General features: G+C 51.7%; 1 protein-coding gene across 7 annotated transcripts; it reads right to left on the bottom strand.

Moving 5' to 3' along the window:
- Nucleotides 1–22891, bottom strand: ABCC10 (ATP binding cassette subfamily C member 10). 7 transcript variants are annotated; one of them, XM_042986418.1, is made up of 22 exons: nucleotides 22831–22885; nucleotides 19648–19819; nucleotides 16085–17303; nucleotides 14529–14756; nucleotides 13750–13906; nucleotides 13357–13466; nucleotides 11668–11747; nucleotides 10846–11017; nucleotides 9371–9469; nucleotides 8786–8975; nucleotides 7931–8008; nucleotides 7577–7771; nucleotides 7022–7175; nucleotides 6647–6836; nucleotides 4310–4653; nucleotides 3852–4021; nucleotides 3202–3362; nucleotides 2618–2871; nucleotides 1301–1446; nucleotides 1108–1205; nucleotides 757–869; nucleotides 1–453 (listed from the first exon to the last, which is right to left on the bottom strand). In XM_042986418.1, the coding sequence occupies exons 1-22, from the start codon at nucleotides 22883–22885 to the stop codon at nucleotides 300–302; spliced, it is 4539 nt and encodes a 1512-aa protein (XP_042842352.1). In that variant the 3' UTR covers nucleotides 1–299. The 7 variants fall into 7 exon arrangements, with proteins under 7 accessions (XP_042842352.1, XP_042842353.1, XP_042842354.1 ...); XM_042986419.1 differs by lacking the exon at nucleotides 22831–22885 and adding an exon at nucleotides 20066–20316; XM_042986420.1 differs by lacking the exon at nucleotides 22831–22885 and adding an exon at nucleotides 20124–20316.

The following is a 22891-nucleotide window of genomic DNA, read 5'->3' as shown; positions in this document are numbered from 1 at the left end:
TGTAAGATGGAAATTTTATCAAATAAAACTCTGAAAGTGCACGTGGGCTCCTTTGCCAGAAAAACCTGCCTGGAGTCCCAGCTGCAAGATGGCCAAAGCAGAGGCCTGGCTCTGGGGAAGCCTCAGGACTATGTTCCCCAAGAAAGCACAGTTTCCAAAGGAGAACCCAGGGTCCCCTTTTCCCCTCTGGGAAATGAGGGAGAGGTAGAGCCACAAAGGACAATGTAAGCAAGGTGCAAGCCAGCACCTCTGTACCTGCTCAGGATAAGACTGTGGGACGGGGGTCAGGCTCAGGGCCCTCAGGGAGAGGAGCGGGATCCCTGGTGGCTGCTCTGTAGCAGCTGCTGGAACAGTGAGTGGGGCTGGCTGCGCAGGGCGGCAGGGGAGTCCAGCTCCGCAACCCTCCCCGCTTGTAGCACCAGCACCCGGTCAGAGTTCAGGATCGTGTTGAGCCTGTACGGGAGAAGGTGGTCAGTGGGGAGTGGAGGACAAGGCCCTAAAGAAGAAAGCTGAGCTGCTTGTCCCTCCTGTTGTCCCCTGGACAGCACAGGTCTGCCCCACAGGCGTTAGCTCCTGGCTGGAGATACCCTTGGACAATGTGTTACTATATAAAGGGCCTGGAGAACGAGGAGCTGAGATTCACAGGGGATTGGAATCTCCAGAGCCCTGAGCCCTGGGGTCCCTGAAAAGAAGGGAGGCTCTGGGTTCATGTCACCATAGTCCCTGATTAGATTCTCACTCTGGATGCGGGCACACCTGTGGGCAATGGTCAGCACTGTCTTGTCGGCAAAGCGTTTGCAGATGGTCTGCTGGAGCAGTTGGTCTGTCTTCTGGTCCACACTTGCCGTGGCCTCATCAATACACAGGATCTGGAACATGTGGAGAGGGTTGGGGAGGAAAGGGAGGAAGAGGTTTAGCCTTGGCTCCGACCTAAGCACCATCCCTCCTGGCCAGGCCCAGCCCAGCCCAGCCTACAGATCCCCCACCTCGAGCTCTAAAAGGAAAGCTGTCTTAGTCTCTCAAAACCTCTCCCCAGCTCACTTCCTCACCCTGACTGTCCCCTCCCTTCTTCTGGGCCCTCTTAATTATCTCCTCCTATTGCCTTACCTTGGCATCCGTGAGGAGAGCCCTGGCCAGACACAGCAGCTGCCTCTGCCCCAGGGATAAGCTCCGGCCTCCCTCACCCAGCTCACCATCCAAACCACCTGCAAGGCACAGCATCCTCACTCCCAGGTCCCGGGCCTCATCCTGCTCCCTCCTTGCTCCTTCCTGCCACCACAGGGTAGGACCTAGTACTCACCCATGGACATGATCACCTCACTCAGGTGGCACTGCTCCAGGGCCTGCCACAGGGCCCTATCCTCATGCAGGCCCTGGGGGTCCAGGTTTTCCCGAACAGTCCCACTGAACAAAAAAGGTTCCTGGGGGATGACAGCCAGCTGGGATCTGGGGGATAAGGTGGGGACAGGACATGGAGTCCTGACTAGAGATGTGGCCACTTCTGTTCCTAGCACAGGATTTTAGCTAGCCCTTCTGGGAAAGTTTGGGGAAAGACCCGAACATAACTCCCACTCTGGTCCCGAGTTGGCCAGCCACATACTTAGATCTGTGCCAGTGCTATGAGGAATATCAAAGACATCCAAGGCCTTGACTCTATCCTTAAGGAACTTACATCTTACTGAGGTACAAGACACTGAGAGCAGGAGTGAGATAAACTGTGTGGGCCTGACTCCAGCAGCCACTGGGGCAGCAGTGGCAAGGAATGACTAGAGTGTGAATGGGTAGGGGACACTTCAAGGTTGGAGGTGGGCCTGGAATTGGGTCCTGAGGAGCTATATGGTGGAGCTATAAGATAAGGCCACCACAGGTAAGAGAAGACAGGAAGAGGGGTGCCTGGGTGGCTCAGTCGGTTAAGTGTCTGACTTCAGCTCAGGTCATGATCTCGCGGTTCGTGGGTTCAAGCCCCATGTTGGGCTCTGTGCTGACAGCTCAGAGCCTAGAGCCTGCTTTGGGTTCTGTGTCTCCCTCTCTCTCAGAAATAATAAACATTTTTAAAAAATTTTAAAAAAATAAAAAAGAAGACAGGAAGAGCATAGCCAGGCCTTGGGATCAGTATTGGACTTTAGAAGACAGAGCTGCCCTACCTCATGCATACCATGAAACCCAGCAAAAATGATACTAGGTAAACTTGGAGGTTGGGGGTAAGGAGATGATTAGCCCCAGAAGAGGCCACTTGTGGCTAGGGGCAACTGGCCCAGGTCTCGAGCTGTCCCAAGCACCGCCTGCTGAGCATCAGAGCTGAGGGCATCAGTATGGGGCACTGCCCTTGGTAGGCTCGGGTTCAGGAGGCACAGACTGGTGGGTCTCAACCAGAGGCTATGTGCTGGGAAATAGAAGGTGAAGCTGGAAAGGTGGGCCTGGGTCAGACTGCAGACCTTGAGACCACAGCTATGAGTCTGGACCTGATCACCGGGAGCTCGCCATCCTCACCTTCTTGCCCTATGCTCCATCCCACCCCTGATTGGCCCTGGCCACCTCGAATTGATATATAGCCTTCCTAGCTGGACCTTCCTCCAAGTGCCAGTAGTCTGGTTCCCTTCTTCTCTCTCCCCCAGACCTGAGCTCGGCCAGCTCCAGCTGGCTGGTATCCACACCGTCCAGCAGCACTCGCCCCGAACTAGGTTCCAGCAGCCGGAAGAGCACCAACAACAGGGAAGACTTGCCAGAGCCCGTGCGGCCCACGATGCCCAACTTCTCTCCAGGCTGCACGCGGAAGGTCACCCCATCCAAGGCATTCGGCAGCCCTGGCCGGTACACCAACACCACATCCTGGAACTCCACGCTCCCCTGGGTCAGCCAGCCGATGCCCAGCTGGTGGGTCCGTGGGTGGGAGAGAGAGGGAGACAGGTGAGGTGGAAGAAATCAGGAGGAGGAGGGGCAATGGAGAGTGGAGAGAAGAATAAAGAGAAAGGGTTGGTGCAAGAGGAAAGGGCGCATGCCACAGAGATGGGGCCCTCTCGATGGGCACAAAGATGAGGGAAGCCGTGAAGAATGGGGGATCACATGGGGACGTGAGAGGAGCTGAGAAAGATAGTGAGGAACGAAAGGAAAGGAAGTGGGGGAGAGATGGGGCATGTCAGGAGGGTAGGAGGGTCCTCTAGGGTTCCAGTGCCCAGGCCTGGGGTGGGGGTGCAGGCCTACCCGTGGCAGCTGGCCCTGGGGCTCTTGGGGTAGGTCACAGGAGTACTCCTCCAGTCGCTCGACGCTCACCAGCATGGTTTCTGTCTGCGTGAAGCTGCTCACCAGGCCCGAGAGCAGGCCCGTCAGGGAAAGTGCATAAGATAGTGACAGGCCCACCAGTCCTAGGGGAGAGGAGCACAAGCCACTAAGGGATGCCTGCACACAGGGGTGCATGTGGAGCAGGGGTGGGGCAGAACGGGAGAATTTCAAACCACGGACTGTGGGCATGTAAAGGAAGCCAGCAGAGAAGCAGAAAGACACCAACACCTAGATAGGAACCACAGGAGGCTGGCCACAAGGGAGCACAATGGGCCTGGAGAGGCTGCAAGGGAAGACCATGGAAGATGGGCCTGACAGAGTGCTGGGGATGGGGAAGAGCAGGAAAGGGGTGAAGATCAGAAGACTCGGTTCTAGTCCCAGACCCACCACCACCTGGGCGAGTTTCTCCCTAGGACTTAGTTTCCTCAACTCTACGATGCGGGCAATGAGAATCACAACACTCCTCCCAAGACCCCTGGGTGGGAGGTGAAATGTTGGTGGGGAGAGGTCTGGAGTGAGGGGACAACATGCTTCTGAGGTGAGAGTGAAGCTTCTGAGGGGAGAGGTGGCACCTGGGTTGGCGAGGCCCTGCTGGTGCTGCACCAGGGCGATGCCCGCGATGGCACTGACCACTGTGGCCCCCATGAGCTGCAGCCGAATGTCCAGCCACTGCATTGCGGCACTGGCAGCAAACTGGCACCTCTGGTTTAGCTCCAGGAGTCTCTGGTTCTCCTCTTCAAACCTGGTGAAGGCCAGGAGGGAAGCAAGGCCACTCCATTGTTGCACTGACCCATCCAGACTTCTTCCCCGAAACACGTCTTTCTTGGAGCTGATCTACACACCCAAAGGCCTCTCCTCAGGGGTATAGAGGGGCCAGTGTTTGGCCTCACTATCCCTTTATTCTGTTTCCTTCCTCTTTCCCCTAGGGCACTGCACCCACGTGCCCTTCTTCTCAGGGGTCCTTCTCCCCTCCTTCGGCACCTCATCCCTCCCCCACTTCCCGTGGCTGGGAGAGGCAGACTTCATACACCTGTGACTGGCCCCGGCGGCCCGGAGCACTGCGAGGCCAGCCAAGGTGTCGGCCAGGTGGGTGTAGAGGGGAGACAGCGTGAGGCTGCTCAGGCGCCGCAGCTCTCGGGACGAGGCCCTGTAGTGGCGCTGCACGCGGTAGTAGAGGATGCTCAAAGGTGGCAGCAGCAGTAGCAGCCAGGGCAGGCCGGAGCCCAGCACAGCCAGGAGGCCCAGCAGGCCTACTGCGTTGGCCAGCAGGATGTTGAGCATGAAGGGAAGGCTGTCATCTGCACAGGCCACGTCGGAGGAGAAGCGATTTAGGACCCGGCCCGCGGGTGTGGACTCGAAGAAAGTCACTGGCGCCTGGGAGAGAGGGTGTGGTTGCACAAAGGCAGGGCCTGGCAGAAGAGGGGTTGGGAACAGCACTGGGGGATGGTGGGGTGGGGACAAAGGCCCAGAGTACAGAATAGGAAAATGTTCCCAGAGTTTGGGGGCAGAGAGGAGGGGCATGTGGAGCTTGGAGGGAGACTACCCCAGGGTGGGAAAGATACTATCCCATCCCTCTGGCCAGTGGTGACCCTAACAGGCTATCCTGGCCATTCCTCTACCTCCATGCAAGACATACCTACTCCCCTTTCAAGGGCAGGGAGCCAGTCTTTCGCTAGAAGACGGGGACTTCAGGCCAGTGAGTGAGATTGTTAGATGTCAGGAGGAACATCCTGATTACCCGTGGGTGGACAGAGTGATAAGGACAGCAGTCAAAGTCAGTATTATCTCATGGCTAAGCATTCGGATTCCAGCCCTTCCAGTTACTAGATGTAACTGGGAGACTCCAGGCAAGGAGCTTAATCTCTTAAAGGCCCCTGTTTCTCATCTCAGAAACAGGGATAATAACAGAATGGCAGCTCCCAAAGCTGCTGGTAGGATTGAAAGCCACATACAGCAGTCAGGTGCTTAGCACAGCCTGCCTGGCCTAGAGTAAGTGCTCAGCAACCACCAGCTGTTTAGATGGCTACTGTGAGGGACTGTCTCAAAGACAGCCGGTCCCTTTCCTCACCTTCTCCATCCCCCCAACTCTCTGCCTTTACTTGGGGAACAATCCTCTTAGGGCAGGGGACTAGGGCAAAGGACTTTCAGAAGCACCTCCTAAAGCCAGTTTATAAGAAAGGAATTCTATCACAGCCTGATGATGCCCTGCTCTTGGAGGAGAGGCAGAACAGTGGGCAGCTACTCCCTGACAGGCAACAGGAAGACCTATGTAGTACCCGGTTCACGGCCTGGCTCTTCACAGAACTAGGTTTGCCCAGGTAACTTCACTCTCAGAACCTCAGTTTCCTCACCTGCAAAATGGGGATAACAGTACCTACTTCACAGGGTTATTATGAGACCCAGGTAACAGACATGAAAGGGCTTTATAACAAGAACAACATCATTAACAATAATTACTAATTGAGTAGTATGTGTCAGGTACTATTCTAAGCACTTTCCATGCACTAATTTAATCCTCGTAAGTCTACAGGGTCAGCAACAGACTAGATATACACATAGCAACAGGGATCAATCTTAGAAACAGTCCTAAATAAAAACTGTAAGAAATGTAAGAAACTGTAAGAAACTGTAAGAAATTTATAAAAATGCTGGCACACAAAATATACGCATTTGCAAAAAGACAAACACAAAGATATATACTGGGGCACCTGGGTGGCTTAGTCGGTTAAGCATCCGATTCTCGACACTTGATAGCAGCTCAGGTCATTATCTCCCGGTTTGTGAGATCCAGCCCCACATTGGGCTCTGTGCTGACAGCTTGGAGCCTGCTTGGGATTCTCTCCTGCTGTCTCTATCCCTCCCCCATGCACGTGCTCTCTCTCTCGCTCTCTCTCAAAACAAATAAACATTTAAAAAATTTTTTTCAAATCCCACAAAGACACATACTAACTAACCACACTTAGAATGGTTGCTTATCAAGGAAAGGACAGAAATGGAAATAGGGTATGCAGATAAAAGGGAGCAGATAAAAAAAAATTAAAAAAGGATCTTTCATGATCTAAGGGGTGTCCTATGTTCCATGAATAACTCCGGCCTCTGCACTTGAAGTCCAGAAGAGAAGTGACTCTGAGAAAGATTCTCTTCTCCCCATTTTACCGATGAGAAAGCTATAGGCTTAAGTAACTGGGCCTGAACCTAGGTAGATGCTCTCCAGGTGTAGAAGGCTCTCCAGGCCTTCTGAGTCAAGTGCTGCACCCTCCTGTGAGGGCTATCTTTTTCTGAGGACTAGGAGGTAGGATGGGGCCCCAATGGAGCCTAGATACTGAGAGGGCTCCCTCATGCCACCCCCACCCTCCCATCCCCTCACCATAAGGACTCGACGCAGCAGGCGGTGATGCAGGGTGGCGGCCGCTCGGATGGTGCCCGCTGCAAAGAGCACTGCCCGGAGAAGGGTGCAGAGGGAGTTGACACCGGCAATGGTCGCATACACGGTGAGGTAGAAACGGATGTCTGAAGAGCCATTGGGGGCAGCTTTCGGCAGTGGGGACACTGAGGTGCTGGGTGGTGAGGAGGGGGCTGTGGGTAACCAAAAGTAGGGACCCCCAGGGGTCCCTTCCCCTCCCCCATGCCAGCTCTCCCCACCAGAAGACACACCCCTGGAACACCAGCCCCCTACCTCTCAAGCCCTGCCTGGCAACACCTCAGGGAGACTGCCAGGCTTGCTCTAGCCCCAGCTACTCACTAGAGGCTTCCTGGGGAGAAGAGGAGCAGCTGGGCAGAGAGAAGCCCCATGGATCCCGGGCTGCTGGGGGCTGGTGCCTCCTGGGAGCTATTCTTGTCTGCCTTCAGCTGAGAGATCCAGTAGGAGAGCCACCAGTCAGCAGCATTCCTTGTGGCTGGGTGAGGATTGGGAGGGAAAAGCTGTAAGTGAGACCCATTCTTTTGTTCCCTTCAAATACCCCCTTCCTCTGCCCTGGACTCTGGTTTTTACTCTTCTTCACCCCCCTGGCCCTCCTCACCTTGCAACTATCCCATGTCCTCCTCAGTGTACCTATCACCCTTTAGCTCTGAGGAGTGCATGATCTGGCATTTGCAGAGTCGGGGCTAGTTGGGGGGTGGGGGGGTGTGGTACAAATCAGAAGATGGCCTCAGAGTATACCCCTCCTGCCCTTGGGACTCTCTCAGCTGCTGCCCCTGCCTGGTGAGTCTCAGGGCTTTGTAGGTATCCGGACAAAGTGATGGCTGTGATGGGGACCTTGGCTGTGCTGGGATGAGGGGCTCTGGGGTTCACTCCAACCTTGCATGAGCAGCAACGAGAGGAGGATAGCTAGGGCCAGGCCCTGGCCCACGGCCCTCCAATATGCTTGGTACACATGGAAGGCCACAGCACCCTCCTTCTTGCTTTCTTCCTGCAGCAGGCGGCCACATGTGTTCCTCTCCACTTCCAGCCCCGCCTTTGTTTTCTCCAGGTTCTGACCAGACTGTGCTGTGGCTGTGAGGATCAGAGAGGTGGGGGGTGGGGATGGGGGGTTATGTCTGCAGGACAACAGTTAAACCTCAGGGTTGCAGACGGGCAGGGGAGCTTTGAGGAAAATGTAGCTCTACAGTATGGTGGTGACAGGCAAGCTCTTTCCTCACCCCTGAGCCATACCTGAGTCAGACTCTTGTCCATCCTCAACCCAGGCTTTGGGGACAGCCTGCACCAATGGCAAGATCTCAGAGGGAGGCCCTGGAAGGCAGCAGGGAGATCAGCATGGGGCTGTCCTGGGTATGTACTCTGCCCTTCTCAATGCACCTGCCAATTCACTTCCCGTTCTCTTTGGACCCCTTCCCTGACCCTCCCTAGCAGGGCCCTGCCCTGGACTCCCAGACTCTGAGCAGGACCCTCAAGTCCATCTCTCTGTGTCTGCAGTCCAAGCAGCACAGACAGAAAATGTTCACCCCCAGGACAGTCCTAGCCACCCATGAGCACTCTTCCAGAGTCACCTCTCCTAACTACAGAGCTTTCTCCTCATGTCACATGAAATTTCTAAAACTCTGGTGGAACCTCATTTCCTCCTGTTTCTCTCCTAGTGAACTTGCAGACGGTCATGTCTCGCTGGATAATAATCCATCAGAGGTGGGGTTTTTGTTGATTTTTGTTTCTGTGTATTTTTAATAAAAAGACTATTCTAAACCTGATCGCTTTCTCTTCTCAAAGGACAAGAGTGTTCTCAGAGATCCTGGGCCTCTGTGTTCCCAAAGCACCCAGTTACACAGCCCAAGTCCCAAATCCACTGGCATTGCGCCAGCGTGCTCCTTTCTCTCTTCCTCTCTTGCCTCACACCAGTTCTGTGAAGCCAGGACAGGGTCTTTCATGAGACAGAAGGATGACAGGGGCCCAGGCCACACACGGAGGAGGTAGCAGAGTCTACATGTAACAGTCCACCTGCCCCTGTTCCCCTGTTACACCTGGGCAGACGGCTCTCTTCCTTGGGTGGGCTCCCACCCTTGTGGCCCACATTACCGGCTTGTACGAGGCGCCCGGCCTCCATCAGCAGCACCACGTCTGCCCTCTCCAGGTACTCGATGCGGTGGGTGCACAGCAGCCTCGTGGTGTGGCTCAGCACTCCCAGGATGCACCGATGCAGCAGGTGGTTGGCCACATCTGTATCCACAGCAGCCAGAGGGTCATCGAGGAGATAGAGGTCCTTTTCCTAGGGAGAGGTAGGGGCACAATGGGCACCAAGTCCAGGTCCTCTGGTTAGAACCCAGACCTCTCCTAGGACACAATCTTGAGGTAGAGAAGACAATTGAGAGGAACTCTAGGGGTTACCCTTAGAGCATAAGAGAAGGAGGTAAGGCCTGAGGGTGAACTTCCCTCCAGTCAAGCAAGGCCTGTGCTCACCTTTGCTGGGTCCCAGCAATTCAAATTACACAATGCTTTTTAAAGGGCCTTTAATTCTGCCTTCAATCTGCAAAAGGGGGATGGGGTGGCCAAGGGCCCAACACCTCAGGAACATTAAGTAAAGAGGAAAGAAACCAGATGCTAATGAAAATATCTCCACCCCCCCCCCCTCCAAGACTGCAGACTCCCCTATCTTTAATTTACCTGGTAGACAGCACGAGCAAGGGCAATCCGGGCCCGCTGTCCCCCGCTGAGGGTCACACCCTTCTCCCCCACCTCTGTCTGGTCCCCAGCAGGCAGGACCTGACAGAAAAGGCCCCCCAGCACTGGTCAGTGGGCTCCCCAATACCTTCTACTCCATCTCTTTGCAGGGAAGAGGTAGAGGGGGTCAAGAGAGCCAGGGAGCTTGAGGAGACTTGAATTTGGGGTGAGCAAGCCACAGGGGATAACCCATAATTCCAATAATCCAATCCCCATGACCTCATGAAGTTGGTATTTTTTGTCTCTCACAGATGAGACCAAAGTTCAGAGTAACTACCTTGCCCAAGGTTGTTCCACAGCTCGTAAGTAGTAGGACATGAATATAGATTTTTAACCACCCTGTCCCACTCACTACCCTGCCTTTTTAACAGGCAAGGATGATGATGGGCAAAATCAGTGTGATAGCTTTCATAGGTTTTTCCAGAAGGAATGAGAAGGAATGTACCCCAAGTCTTTCTGTGGCCTCAGGAGTGGTCTCCTTAGCTAAGGGATACCCATACCAGAGGAAGCACCTGTGGTCTACCAGACAGCTTTTCCTTCTGAGGGAACAGCTTTGTAATTCATCTTTTTTCTTAGTGCCTAGAACAGTTCCCAGTACCCAGCAGACATCTGAGAAATGCTTGATGTAGAAACAAATGATATGACCTGGGTGGCTTAGTGCGTTAAGCATCTGCCTTTTGATCTCAGCTCAGGTCACCATATTATGGTTCATGAGATTGAGCCCCGAGTCGGGCTCTGTGCTGAAAATGCAGAGGCTGCTTGGAATTCTCTCTCACCCTCTCTCTCTGTCCCTCCCCTCCCTCAAAATAAATAAATAAACTAAAAAAAAAAAAAAAAAGGAAAAAGAAACAAATGATACATGGGCATAGGATACCCCATGGTCAATGTTAAAGGTCTTCTTTTCCAGGGAAGTTCCACATTTACCTGGACAGGGTAGTGGTGATAATAGTCCTACATGGAACATGGGATTGAGTGGGAAAGTCACAGGAGAAATCTGGAATCTCATCCCTCTAAATTTAGTACATAGGATATAGGGGATCTAATGGACTTGCCTGGAGTAACCTTGACTCTCTTGACTCTCTTAAGCCTCTCTCTAAGTGGGAGGTGGGGGAGCCTCTTGAATCAGAACCAAACCTATGTAGGGCGAAGCCTGAGAGGGAACCCTCCCCTAGCCTCAGAGGCCTCAGGGTTCCCTTAGTGGCTGTGTGGAACACCCCATCACTACCACGGCTCTGGGTCCTACACGGAAGGGGGAACCACGCAGCTGGACACTCTGGGAGGACCAAACCTAACAGCCAGTCTTTGGTTAATGGTGCTTGAGTAAAAGCAACCCCTTCCCAGAGAAGCAAGTCTCGGACTTGAGGTATCAGGGACATGGGGGAGCAGGTATCCAGGAGGTTTCAGGGCCAGGCACTCACACTGAGGTCATCACTGAGGGCGCAGGCCTCTAGCACTTTCTGGTACAGCTGGGCATCAAATGTCTTCCCAAAGAGAATGTTGTCCCGGATGGTGGCAAACTGGATCCACGGTTCCTGGGTCGCCAGGCCAAAGCCTTTGGACAGCCCCCACACTGCCACCTGTCCATGCAGCCTGCATAGAGCAGGGCCAGCAGCATGGGGAGCCAGCTCCCACTGGGTCCCTCCATACCCAGCCCCTGCCCCCCAGAAGCTTCTTTAGACTGCCATCAGTCTAGAAATCTCTAGACTTCTACATCAGGTCCCCCTTCATGTCACATGGGTCTCTGAATTGGCAGCCACTGAGGTTGAGGCGTCCTAATGAGGCTGGGGGAGGGGGGTCATTCTTGTCTGGGAAGGGAAGAAATTGCTCTTTGGGTACAGCCAAGCAGCTGTCAGATCTGGATGTGCTCAGAAGCTCAGAGGAGAGCATGGCCACCACCCTGCACTCACTCATTCTCATGACAAAAGCCCTTCTTTCATACTTCTGCTCCTCTCTGGATCCCTCCCTGCATAACCACATTTTCTGAAATAGCGGCTGACGCAGGATGTTTCCATTTATTTCTTCACTCACTATTACATCACTTGCAACACTTTGGTGTGATGATTATAACTCACTTTCTTGACTGCCTTTCCCTTTCCAGACTGAAAACTCTCCCAAGAAAGGACAATGTCTTGTTCTTGGCATCTCTGGACCCTAAAATGGTGTCCACCACATGGCAGGGGCTAGGCAAGTGTCTGCTGAAGGTCAAAGCTGAGGACAGCGGGGCACTAGAGGTTGCTCACCTGTGGAGCTCCCCAGCAATGGCAGCCAGCAACGAGCTCTTCCCACAGCCCACCTTCCCCACGATGCCCACCAAGGCACCCTGCAAGGAAGCCAGACAGTAAGCATCAGGTCTCCCTCCTGAGGCCCTGGGCTGCCAAACATTCCACAGAGGGTTCTCTCTGGGCCCCCACTAGTCTGTAAGGAAAGAATGTTCCAGCCCTCAGGCTGAGCTATGCCTCAGAGACACTGTGCAGCACCTAGAGAAGTACAGTGCTTTACTCCCCACTCAGAGGAGCGATCAGTGTGAAGGGCCTCTGGAGAGAAGCCAGAGAGTGTGCTAGAGAGAATGGGAGGAAATCTGCCCAGAATTTCCAAGGAAAGGTCAAGGTAGGGAGCCCAGAAAGAGAGGGGAGGGGAGGGACTCCAGACTTTGGGGCCTGGATGCTGGGCTAACTATGTCCACCTGTGGCTAGACTTCTGCTATCTCAGAGTAAAAGGCAGTACTTTGCACAGATGCCCATTTCTGTGATTTACAGTTTCAAATTTTCTGTTCTCCCTTCATTTCTTAGTGGTAACATACATTCATGGGGCTATCTCCCTGCACAAAAAGGAAAAAAAAATCCCTTTTTTAAAGAAAGAAGTGGAGCTCTCAGAAGCTCTATAATGCCCCCAATCTGTCAGCCAGTATTGACCCGTCTCTGAGTGGCCACCAGACCAAGCTGAGACCCTCCCCTGGGAATTCTCCCTCTTTCTGGCTTAGCCTGTAAGTGGGAGGGCTGTCTGCAGTCACATCTTCTGCTCAGTGGAGAGCAAGTCCACTGAGAGAAGCAGGAGGCAGATGAGAGGAGTAGACAGAAGGAAAGTTCTAGGAGTTGAGTCCTGGTTCTGGGTTGCTGCTGAGATCCAGCTGCATGCATGCCCTTGGATTCTGCAATTCATCTTTATATCCTCATTATAAATTCCTGTTTGCTTAAGCTAGCTCCTGTTTCTATGACTTATATCCAAAAAGCCCCAACCAACACATTAGTAAAATTCCTTTGAAAAATTCCAGCCTTGTCTTGCCTGAACTAAGAAAAACAAAATATACAGCCCATGCCAGAAATGTGAGCCAAATGTGGTAGAGACTAGAGAATGCTGGGTTGAGCTGTGGGGCAAAGGGTTGGATAGGGGTCAGAAAAGAGTGAAAACTCAGAAGTTGGGTAAACAGAAGTCACTGTCCTGCCAGGAATATTCTTTCAAGTGTTTGTCTGAGGGTGTATGCTATGGTGTGAGTCACAAGGTGTGATTCCTTTTCACCAGGATAATAGAGGATTATCTACCCTCTTTGCAAAATCCTTCTCAGAAGAGACTCCTGGGCCTCTCCCCTGGTCCCAGCCTGGGGCAGATGCTGAATAAGCTCTGGGGTCTGTTCTCAACTTGCTGGCCTCTGAGGGACAATGGAGAGACAGACATACTTGTTGGCCTGCACTAGGAGGATATACCTGTCTAAAGACCAGGGAGAGAGTGGACAACTCTGAGAAAGCTGTGTTAATGGGAGGGTGGTCACAGAGAAGTGTAGACCTGCTCACCACAGCCCCTCCAGTCTTTCCCTCAGTGATTAGAGACGTAGGCCACCTAGCTACGATTGGCACCATCCTTGCTTCTCTGTCACTGAGTCCGCATCTCTCTCATTCATCTGGGGACTCCCCTAGGTTGTCTAACCAACAAACCTTCTTCACTTCGAGGTGACTGATGAAGGTCTCCTGGCTCGTTCCAACTGGGTCCCAGGAGAACAGGGCTTCATGCAGCTCCAACACCGTAGATGGCGCTGTGGGGGGATCTAAACAGGGAAAAAGGCACTCAACTTGGGATTCTAATGCACAATCTACCTATGTGGGGAGGGTAAACCAGGAGTGTGTCATTGGCTTGCTTGTCTTGTATCTACCTGCCCAGTGCTAATTCAGCCTATCTTGGTCTGAGGATTCTCCCCCAGGAAATGGCCACTTGCTCTGCCTGGGTTCTGCTGCCTCTGGCTCTTCTTGCCAGCACCTATGTACAGCATCCTCGGGGCTACAGTTCCCTCCTCACCGTGTGCCAGGTTCTTCCCTTCAGCTTCCCATTACCTGAGCTATAGTAGGCTTGGGGGTTCTGGTTGGGAAGGTCAAGGAAACGCTGAATCCGGTCCAAGGACACTTTGGCCTCCAGGAGGCCATTAATCACCCAAGGGAAGTTGTTGAGGGGAAGAATGAGCATGCGCACCAGTGCCAATGCCGTGAACACCTAAGTAGGATAGAAAGGGGATGAAGCATCACCTGAAGCCCAGGAGCTATCTGAAGGCCTGCTCTATGGGTGGCCTTGTGGACAGGTGTGTGGACGGAAGAACAGGGCAGCAGCAGCAGAACTGAGGGGTTGGCTGGAAAATCCTTGGGTCAGAGATGGCAAAGGTAGTCACTTCAGAATCCTAGAAATCCCAGATGTTCCTCCAGGGATCCAGGTTGCACCTCGATAAGCACAGAGGCCTGGCGCATTCTGAGACCCTCTCAGAATTTCTAAGGACAGACATCATCTGGCCCTGGCCAGAGCCAGCACTACATCATGGACCTTTTTTGCCCAAGGCTATCAGAATGGGGATCAGGGGACCTAACATGGAGACTGGGCCTGAAGTCAGAGAAGGAAGAGAGGAAAAAAAAGGAATGCCTTTACAGAGGAGAAAGGGTTATAGATCTGAGACCCCAGAAACTTCAGAGAATTCCCGCTTGGTTAGAAAAGGGTAAGGCAGCCAGGGATCCTCCTTCCCAGTAGTCCCGAGGGTCTGAGCCCACCTCCCAACTCCATTGCAGTCTCTGGCTGCTGCCTCTCTCCACGCTGTGCTACAGCCATCCCCTCCTTCCCTGGCCCTTACCTTGGTGGCAGTGAGCTGGTGCCCCATGAGAACATAGGTGATGAAGATGACGATGGAGATGACAACCGGCAGGGCAGCCCACAGGTACACACAGGCTGCATCCAGGTATTTGATGACCCTGAGTCGCCCCAGTTCTCTAGCTCGACAGGCCTCTACTCGGGCCCCTAGGGCCTGCTCCCACCTGAAGAACTTGATGACTCGAATGCCACTCAGCAGCTCTGTCATGAGCTAGGGATAGAGACCAGAGGGCAGTGTGAAGTGGAAATACTGCTCATGTGTGTCCATTCTCCTCTACCCAGTCTTCCCCAAGCTCCTAACAGAGGAGGCCAAGTACTCCAAGCTCCCAGATACTCTGTACTTCCTAGCCCTGGTTTTCTTCCCACCTCAGCCCTAACTTGAAACCCTGCCTTCAAATCCCTTTCAGCCCCGAGTTGCTTCCCCTGCCAGTCTTTTACTTCTCCTCCATGTGTGCTCCAGCAGGGAATAAGTCAGAGTTGGAATCCCCCCCACCTTCCTAGGAGATGAAGTGATAGAAACTACAGGGGTGTTACCACACTGGGGTAAAAGCACTCCTTCCATGAGATGAGGGACTAAGACTACTTCCCAAAGCCAGAAGATGGTTTCAGGAGCTAGTCACCAGTATGGCCCATGGCTAGAGTATACAGGTGTAAGAGGCCACAACAAAACCCAGGGTCAGACAGGCCAATGAGCCCAGGCAAGATGGGCAAGGGCCAGATAAACTCTTTGGATCCCAACACTCACACATCCCCAGCCTGCAAGCCAGGTTGGCACTGGGAGTCTTCCCAGATGGTGCTAGAGATCTAGTCTGTAGCTGTCATGGGTAGGGGAAGAGGCCCTGGGCCATAACCAACTATGAGAGTCCTCCTCCCTGTTAGCACTCCGAGCTACTCCCAGAAGAGGCTGATAACTATGCTGTGTGGAGCTCCAGGCCTGCCATCCCTCAGTCACTGCAGAACCCAGAATTGACTTAGCCAGACCCTCCTCACCTAGCGTTGGTCTAGACCGAAGACTGACCTACTCCCTTCCCCACAACCCACCCCTTAGAGGTAGCTGGGGTTCTCCTAGGCCTCTGTACTATGGCTACGGGATGGTCTGTGCCCTTAGATGAGGAGGCAGGAGGCTCGGGTCCTAGCACTAATACTAAAAACCCATATGGTCCAGACAGGCTACTTCCTACCTCCTAGGATTGCTGTATAAGCTAATACTATAGTATTACTAATGGGCCCTGTTCATTTAGTTCACTTATTTTGTGACTTGCCCTGTACCCAGTGTTACCTAATATAATTATGGTCATTTCTTAGATGAGGAAACAGAGGCCCAAAGAGGTTAAGTGACTTGTCTGGAATGGTGAAACTAGTAAGTGGTAGAGTTGGGATTTGAACCCATGTCTGTCTTTCTCTAGTCTGAGCTCTTAACTTCTAGCTCTTAGCAGTCTGAGATCTTAACGCCCTCAGGCACTGTGCATGGGAGGACCTGGGGACCAGGATGCTGGGCGGGGTCTCCGGATTGCTGAGGGACCCCAAGTAGCCCCTCACCTTAACCCGCGCATCCTTGTGCTGTAGCATCTCCTGGTTGCTGGCCATGATGCGGGTGGCAATCACTTTGTTGACAGGGACCAGTAGCAGTGCCACGATCAGACCACCCACGAAGGCCACGCCCACCTGGTGGTGCAGCAGGTAGAGGGTGATGGCCAGCTGCAGGGGCAGGCCCCAGGCCTCATGGAAGCTCCCAGCAAAGTTGAGTAGCCGCTCAGAGTCGGTACCTAGCAGGTTCAGGGCCTCCCCAGCAGGAGGGCGTCTGGGCCCCAGCTGTAAAGCCTTTCGGTACAGAATATTCAGCACAGCCCCCCGTGCCTGAAGTGTCACCTTCCGTATCTCGTACCCATACTGATTCTGCAGCACAGCACCCAGGACAGCCCCACCAGCTAGCGCCAGGGCATAGAGCAGGCCATTGCTTAGTGGCTCCTGCCCCTCCTCTAGGAAGCCCACCAGTAGGGAAAGCAGCAAGGGCCCCGAGAATCCCAGCATGGTCCCCACCAGTTTTAGCAGTCCAAGTGCCAGGTAGCGCTGCCCAAAGGCCCCATACAGGGCCCTCCACAGCTGGGCCCCTTCCTGCCAGCATGCTTGGAAGACTCGAGCCAGGTAGGTGGGGTGCAGCCTGTGTGGAAGGCGGCAAGTGTCCTGGGGCTGCCGTAGCTCTCCACGGGCCCCTCGGGACAGCAAGGGTGTCAGCCAGGCATAGGAAAAGCGTGACAGCCAACTCTCCCCATCTTCAGCTATCTCAGGTTCCTGTTCCTGGGACAGGAGGGGCTCCTGGGCCCAGGGCTCCCGTGGCCCCCCGGGGACTGCCCAGCCCAGTCCATAGGCTAAGAGTGCAGCCAGCTGCAGGATGAGAAGGCATAGGCGGGATAGGGGTCCTGGGAGAAGTGGGGGCAGAAGTGTGCCTCGTTGGCAATGCCATAACAGGGTGAGCACTAGGGCTGGGGCTGGCAGAAAGGCAGCCAGAGCCAAGGCCAAGGGTCCCCGGGAGTGGCCATGAGGGGAATGAACCAACACCCACAAGGCCAGGCAGTGGCTGGTCCAGGCCACAGCTGCCACGCCCCCTGCCAGCACTTCTAGCCCTATTGGCCCTGGGCCTGCCCCTGGTGGCAAAGCAACTGGAAGGAGGTCTAGCAGTGGAAAGACGGAGAGCAGGAAGGAAGCTGCAAGTCGGAGCCGCCAGCCAGGACTGCAGTGCAGGATGTAATCTGGATTCCTAGAGACAAGGGGGCAAAAGAAAAGGAGGCACATAATGGCCGACTGAGACCCAGACATTAAATCTAATAACTCACTTACCTAGAGGTAGTCAGTTCCCTTTCCTGCCTTGTACACCTTATTTCTATCCCATTTTACTCTGAAATTCAGGGCTTTTCCTCCAGGAAGTCTCCCTGTCACAACCTAATCCATTTTCCAATCTACCCATATAATTTCTGACCATTATTTTGCCACAGAAACTAACAATTTTTAGTTGAGGTTGTGTGGAACATGAAGACTAATTAGAAAAAAGAAAAAAAAAATCCCAGGAGCACCTGGCTGTCTCAGTCAGAAGAGCATGCAACTCTTGATCTTGGGGTTGTGAGTTTGAGACCCATGTAGGGTACAGAGATTACTTAAATGAAAATAAAAAGGTTTTAAAATCCTAAATTTTCACACAGATAACAACCAAGGAATGAGTATTTATTTTTATAAAATTATCTACCTAAAATAACCCTTAAATTCACCTGAAGCACTATTAGATGAACTTATATATGGCTTCTACACTCTTATACTATAGCCTAAATTTTATGAAGCCTCAGAATATTCTACTCTCTGTCTTTCCAGTGGTTGTAGAAGGTGGTATAGATCGTATTCCGTGACTCCATTTGCTGAAGAAAAACATCTTTTTAGTTTTGTCTCTATCTTCTTGGCATGCAAAAAACAGTTTTAGCGAACAAAAGGGTGATCTGTCTACACTGAAAACCAAGTACAGGATAACACACCTGTAGCAGTGAATATTAGAATGCCTTGAAGGTTCACACAGTGAGGTTAAATCTATTATTCCCTTTGTTAGCAAGGCTGGATTACTGAAAAAGTTTAACTGTAGATTAGCATGCTTTGGATTGCCTCTAAAAAGTCCAGCTAACCACAGCTGTGTGGTGTGCTTTATATCGGAATATAAGTCAACCTTTAAGAATTTTATTTTCTAAGATGTGGGGACAGAACATTGGGCCCTTGGAGGTCCCAAGCTGGCCATCAGCCAGTCTTAAGACCTTGGGCAAGTCTCCTTCTCTCTCTGCATCTCATTTTCTTCATTTCTACAGTGAGCAGTAAGGAGTCTGGACTCAAAGCCCTCTAATGTCTTTTCTTGTCTGAGATTCTGGATCTCTCTAAACCTTTTCAGCAATGTACAAAATGTCTGGTTCTTGCCTGCTCCTTAGACTGTGAGTTCCCAAAGAACTGTGTTTAATAGATACACCTCTGAGCAGGCTTTGGATGTCTGTGCTAACTGACTAACCCTCTCTAGACTTCTGTCTCATTCTGTGTAAAATACAAATCAAGAGTCCCCCCCCGCCCCCCCGACCAAGCAGATCCCAAATTTCTCCTCCTGAAGGGAGAGATTCATAAGCCCTGACTGATCTTGGATAGGGACACATTCCATCTATCAGACTAGGGACTCTCAACGGCAGAGACTAGATTTCTCTCCTGCCTTGTCAGTAGCCAGAGTAACAGTAACTTTAGACATATCTAGTCATACAGGAAATAAATACAAAATCAAAGTGGGTTTGGCACTTGCACCTTAGAGACCCAAACCCAGAAAGACTAAAGTTTTGATTTTGCTCTTCTCTTCTACTAACTGCTTCCTCTCCAGCTGGTTACACATGCCTCTCTTAGTCTAGGAACACAGTTTTCTTTTTTATTAAAAAAAAAATTTTTTTTTAAGTTCACTTATTTATTTTTCAGAGACAGGGTGAGCAGGGGAGGAGCGGGGCGGGGGGGGGGGGGGAGAGAGAGAGAGAGAATATCCCAAGCAGGCTCTGCACTGTCAGCACAGAGCCCAATGTAGGACTTGACCTCAATAACCATGAGAACCGAGCCGAAATCGAGTGGGAGGTTTAACTGACTGAGCCACCCAGGAGCCCCAAGGAACACAGTTTTCATACATGGAAGTGGTGGTGATAAACTGATCCTACAACTTCAACACAAGTTATCCTTTCCGTCTAAAAACATTGTTCACTCAATTATGCCTCCAATTCATGGCAGTTGGGTTTGTGCATCTAAAAATCTACAGAAGTGATGCTTTCTACCAAGCATCTGGCCTTTAAAAATGTACCAGGCACGGCGCTATATGCTCAAAAGCATTATCTGATTTAACTTCCCAATAATGCTATAAGGCTCAGAGGAGACCGGTAACTTGACCCAAAAGAGCCACACTGCTGCAAAGTGCTAATGCCCAGATCCTATTCTATTTTTGCCCGACTCCGGAGACCTCACTATTCTGGTTAAACTGCCTCGGATATGCGGGTTTCAGGTGAGGTCTGCAGGCACACATGGACAGATGTCTCGCACCTGTTTCTACCCACCTCGGGGTGCCCCAGTGGCAGGCACTCAGCACGGCGAGGAGCGCGTGGGGCAGGGCGCTGAGCACCAGCTGGGTGAAGCAGTGGCCCGTGGTGTCCCCCTCCCACACCGGGAGCGGCTGCAACACGCTGGTCTCGCACAGCTGGGCCAGGAGCCGCTCCATGGAGGCTTCACCTGTGGAGAAAGCCGAGGTGGAGGGAGGAAAGGTTCCTCCCAGACAGAGGGGAATCCGTATTCCCAACGGCGAGGTCCAGGCAGGGAGCCGACACCCTGGGAGACGGAGTGGGGGCGCTAACCAAGAAGCCGGAGTGGTGTCAGAGGGCTCTGACAGCCGGGTCTGCCAGCCTCTAACCCCGCCCCCGAACCGGGACCTCCCCTCGCTTTGGCGCGGAGGCTAGACCCCGCCCATTCTCGCGTTACCTCAAAGGGAAGTAGTCTGGCTCCCCCGAGCGGGCGGATTTCTGGGCTGGTTACATACCCGACCTCGCTTTTCCCCCCTCTTGTGTCTGTGCCCCCAGAGATCCGGAACTTCTGACCTGGAGAAGCTACTTGCCACCGGATTCCAAGATCCCGAGCACTGGTGAATGCAAAAGAGTCTGCTGCTGGGTTAGGGTGCTAGCCTGGCTCGCTTGGCACCCCCTATAGGCGGGATGACCTCTCTGGCACCCTTTGCCCCGCCCATTTGCCAGGCTTTTGCGCGCGTGCGCACTTCTCTCTGCCGCCGAAGGTCTCGTTGAGCCGGCGTGCCGGCGCTGCAGTCCCACCCTGCCGCGGGTTTACGCTACCTTATTTGCATAGGAACTGATGTCAGCTCTACTGCGACGTCATTTATTCACGCTCAGGTAGAGTACTAGCTCCCATCTGTCTCCTGTTTACTAGCAGGCACGTGCATTGCACTAATTCTTAAAGCTTACAGAACTGAGAAGCACCAAGTGCGAGGTACACGGACGTATAATGCCACTTAGGGATTCTTAGGCCATTTACTTCTTTACTCCAAGGCTGCATAACCTTGAGGAAGTTACTGACCTCTTTGAACTTGAGGGTTTTTTTGTTTTGTTTTTTATTTATTTTTGCCTGTACAAAGTGGGCAACAATACCAATGCCAAGGTACTGCTGAGAGAGTTGAATAAAGTGTTTAGGGCAAGTGCCTTGCTTAGAGTAGTCCCACAATAAATAAATACAATTTAGAAAAGCAGTGGGAAGAACATGAACTTTGTAGTTAGATGGACCTGGATTTAAATCCTGACTCCACCAATATTTAGTAGTGTGATCTCAGGCAAGTTACTTTTTTTTTCTTTTTCCTTTTCCTTTTTTTTTTTTTTTTTTTTTAAGGGAGATAGAAGTTTGTTGAATACACCGCAAGGGAGTGGCAAGCAGGACAGCAAAGGAAAGGCTGTCTGCCTTGGACAAGTTATTGCTTCATCTTAGTTTTATATCTGTTTATTGGGCATGGTACTGGAACCTTACAAAAGGGACACCTGGGTGGCTCAGTCAGTTAAGTGTCCAGCTCTTGATTTCGGCTCAGGTCATGATCTCATGGTTGATGAAATCTAGCCCCACATAGGGCTCTACACCGACCGCTTAGAGTCTGCTTAGGATTCTCTCTCTCTGCTTCTTCACCTCCCCCCGCTCACTCGCACTCTCTCTCGAACTAAATAAATAAGCTTCTGGGGCGCCTGGGTGGCTCAGTCGGTTGGGCAGTGAACTTCAGCTCAGGTCATGATCTTGTGGTTTGTGAGTTCCAGCCCCACATTGGGCTCTCTGCTGTCGGCTTAGAGCCCACTTTGGATCCTCTGTCTCTTTCTCTTCCCCTCTTCCACTAACGTGTGCTCTCTCTCTCAAAAATAAACATTAAAAAAATTTTAATAAACTTTTAAGTAAGTAAATAAAGTTAAAAAATAGCTCAACAAATAACTATGATTACCCCATTTAATCTCAGTAAGATGCCTCATATCTCTAATGTCGGGAATTAGTGTTCCTATTTTTGCAAGTTAAGAAATGTAGATTTGCATTCCACAACCACTAATAATTAATGAATCATTTAGGCAATGATCACCAATGGCTGCTAACCCACAAAAAGAGGGACAACCAGACACTGTATGCTTCCTTATGAAAAATAAAATATTCTTGTCAAAAAATCTAACTTGAATCTGATCAAGTCACTACATCTGATTATCTACTGGCAGGAAATATAGAAGACAGTTAAGCAGTACAACAGAGGTATCTGCAAGTAGGCAGATGTTTACAAGTTTATGTTAGCCACTGTAAATAAATACATCATTCTATACAGACGCCTGAGCTAAAGTGTATTTCATTGCCTGTGTACAAAGCAGGATGGGGTGAAGTTAAGTGTGGGGATCTAAGAGCCAGAGGACAAGAGGACTCTTTTTTTTTTTAATTTTTAAAAAATGTTTATTTTGAGAGAGAATGAGTGGGGGAGGAGCAGAGAGAGACAGGGCGAGAGAATTCCAAGCAGACTATACTGCCAACTCACGAACCATGAGATCATGACCTGAGCCAAGATCAAGGTGGACGCTTCACCAACTGAGTCACCCAGGCACACCAAGAGGACTCTTTAGAAAGGCCACTTCTGAAAAGAGGGTAAGAGGGGTATTTAATGCTTCTGTTAAAGATTACTCTTCCTTTGCCATCTTCCACTCTAATCCATGGTCAACTTGGTGCTCAGGCACACTGGGAGGGCCTAAGTTTCCACTGACCATCTGAAGAAGGTGGTGCAGGATGTGGCTCCCTCACTTTCATAACACTCCAGTGCCCTAATTTTCCATTGAAAGCTGGGCAAAGGAGTCACTGCTCTAGCAGGATAATTTCTGACTGTCACAAACAACCAAATAATTTACATTTTCCCCGGAACACAGAGGAGGAAAAATAATTTGAAACAAATTATTTCTCCAGTCCGTATAATTTGGCCCTATAGTTTCACCTAGATTCCCAGAGAAATTTTATCCCATAGTTTCTAAAAAATGAGGCCAAGGGTATAAGTCTGTCTGCTTCCTTCTACTTTGGGGGAGTTGTTAGTAAGTGGAGTGACAACCAGGTGCAAATATGAGGTGGAGAGGGAGAGGAGGAACTCAGTGGTCACTAGTTAATTCACAATCTGTAGAGTGGAAGGATGGCCAAATTTACACTTAAAATAAACAGACAAATAAACAAACCTTAATACTCACATATCCTAGAGAGGTCACCATACACTATGCAGGGCCACAGAGCAAGCACCAGCATTGGTCA

This window comes from Panthera tigris, chromosome B2, assembly GCF_018350195.1.
Source record: "Panthera tigris isolate Pti1 chromosome B2, P.tigris_Pti1_mat1.1, whole genome shotgun sequence".
Lineage (NCBI taxonomy): Eukaryota > Metazoa > Chordata > Mammalia > Carnivora > Felidae > Panthera > Panthera tigris.
Note: the sequence above shows the minus strand (reverse complement) of the source record. Positions and strands in the feature narration are given on the sequence as shown.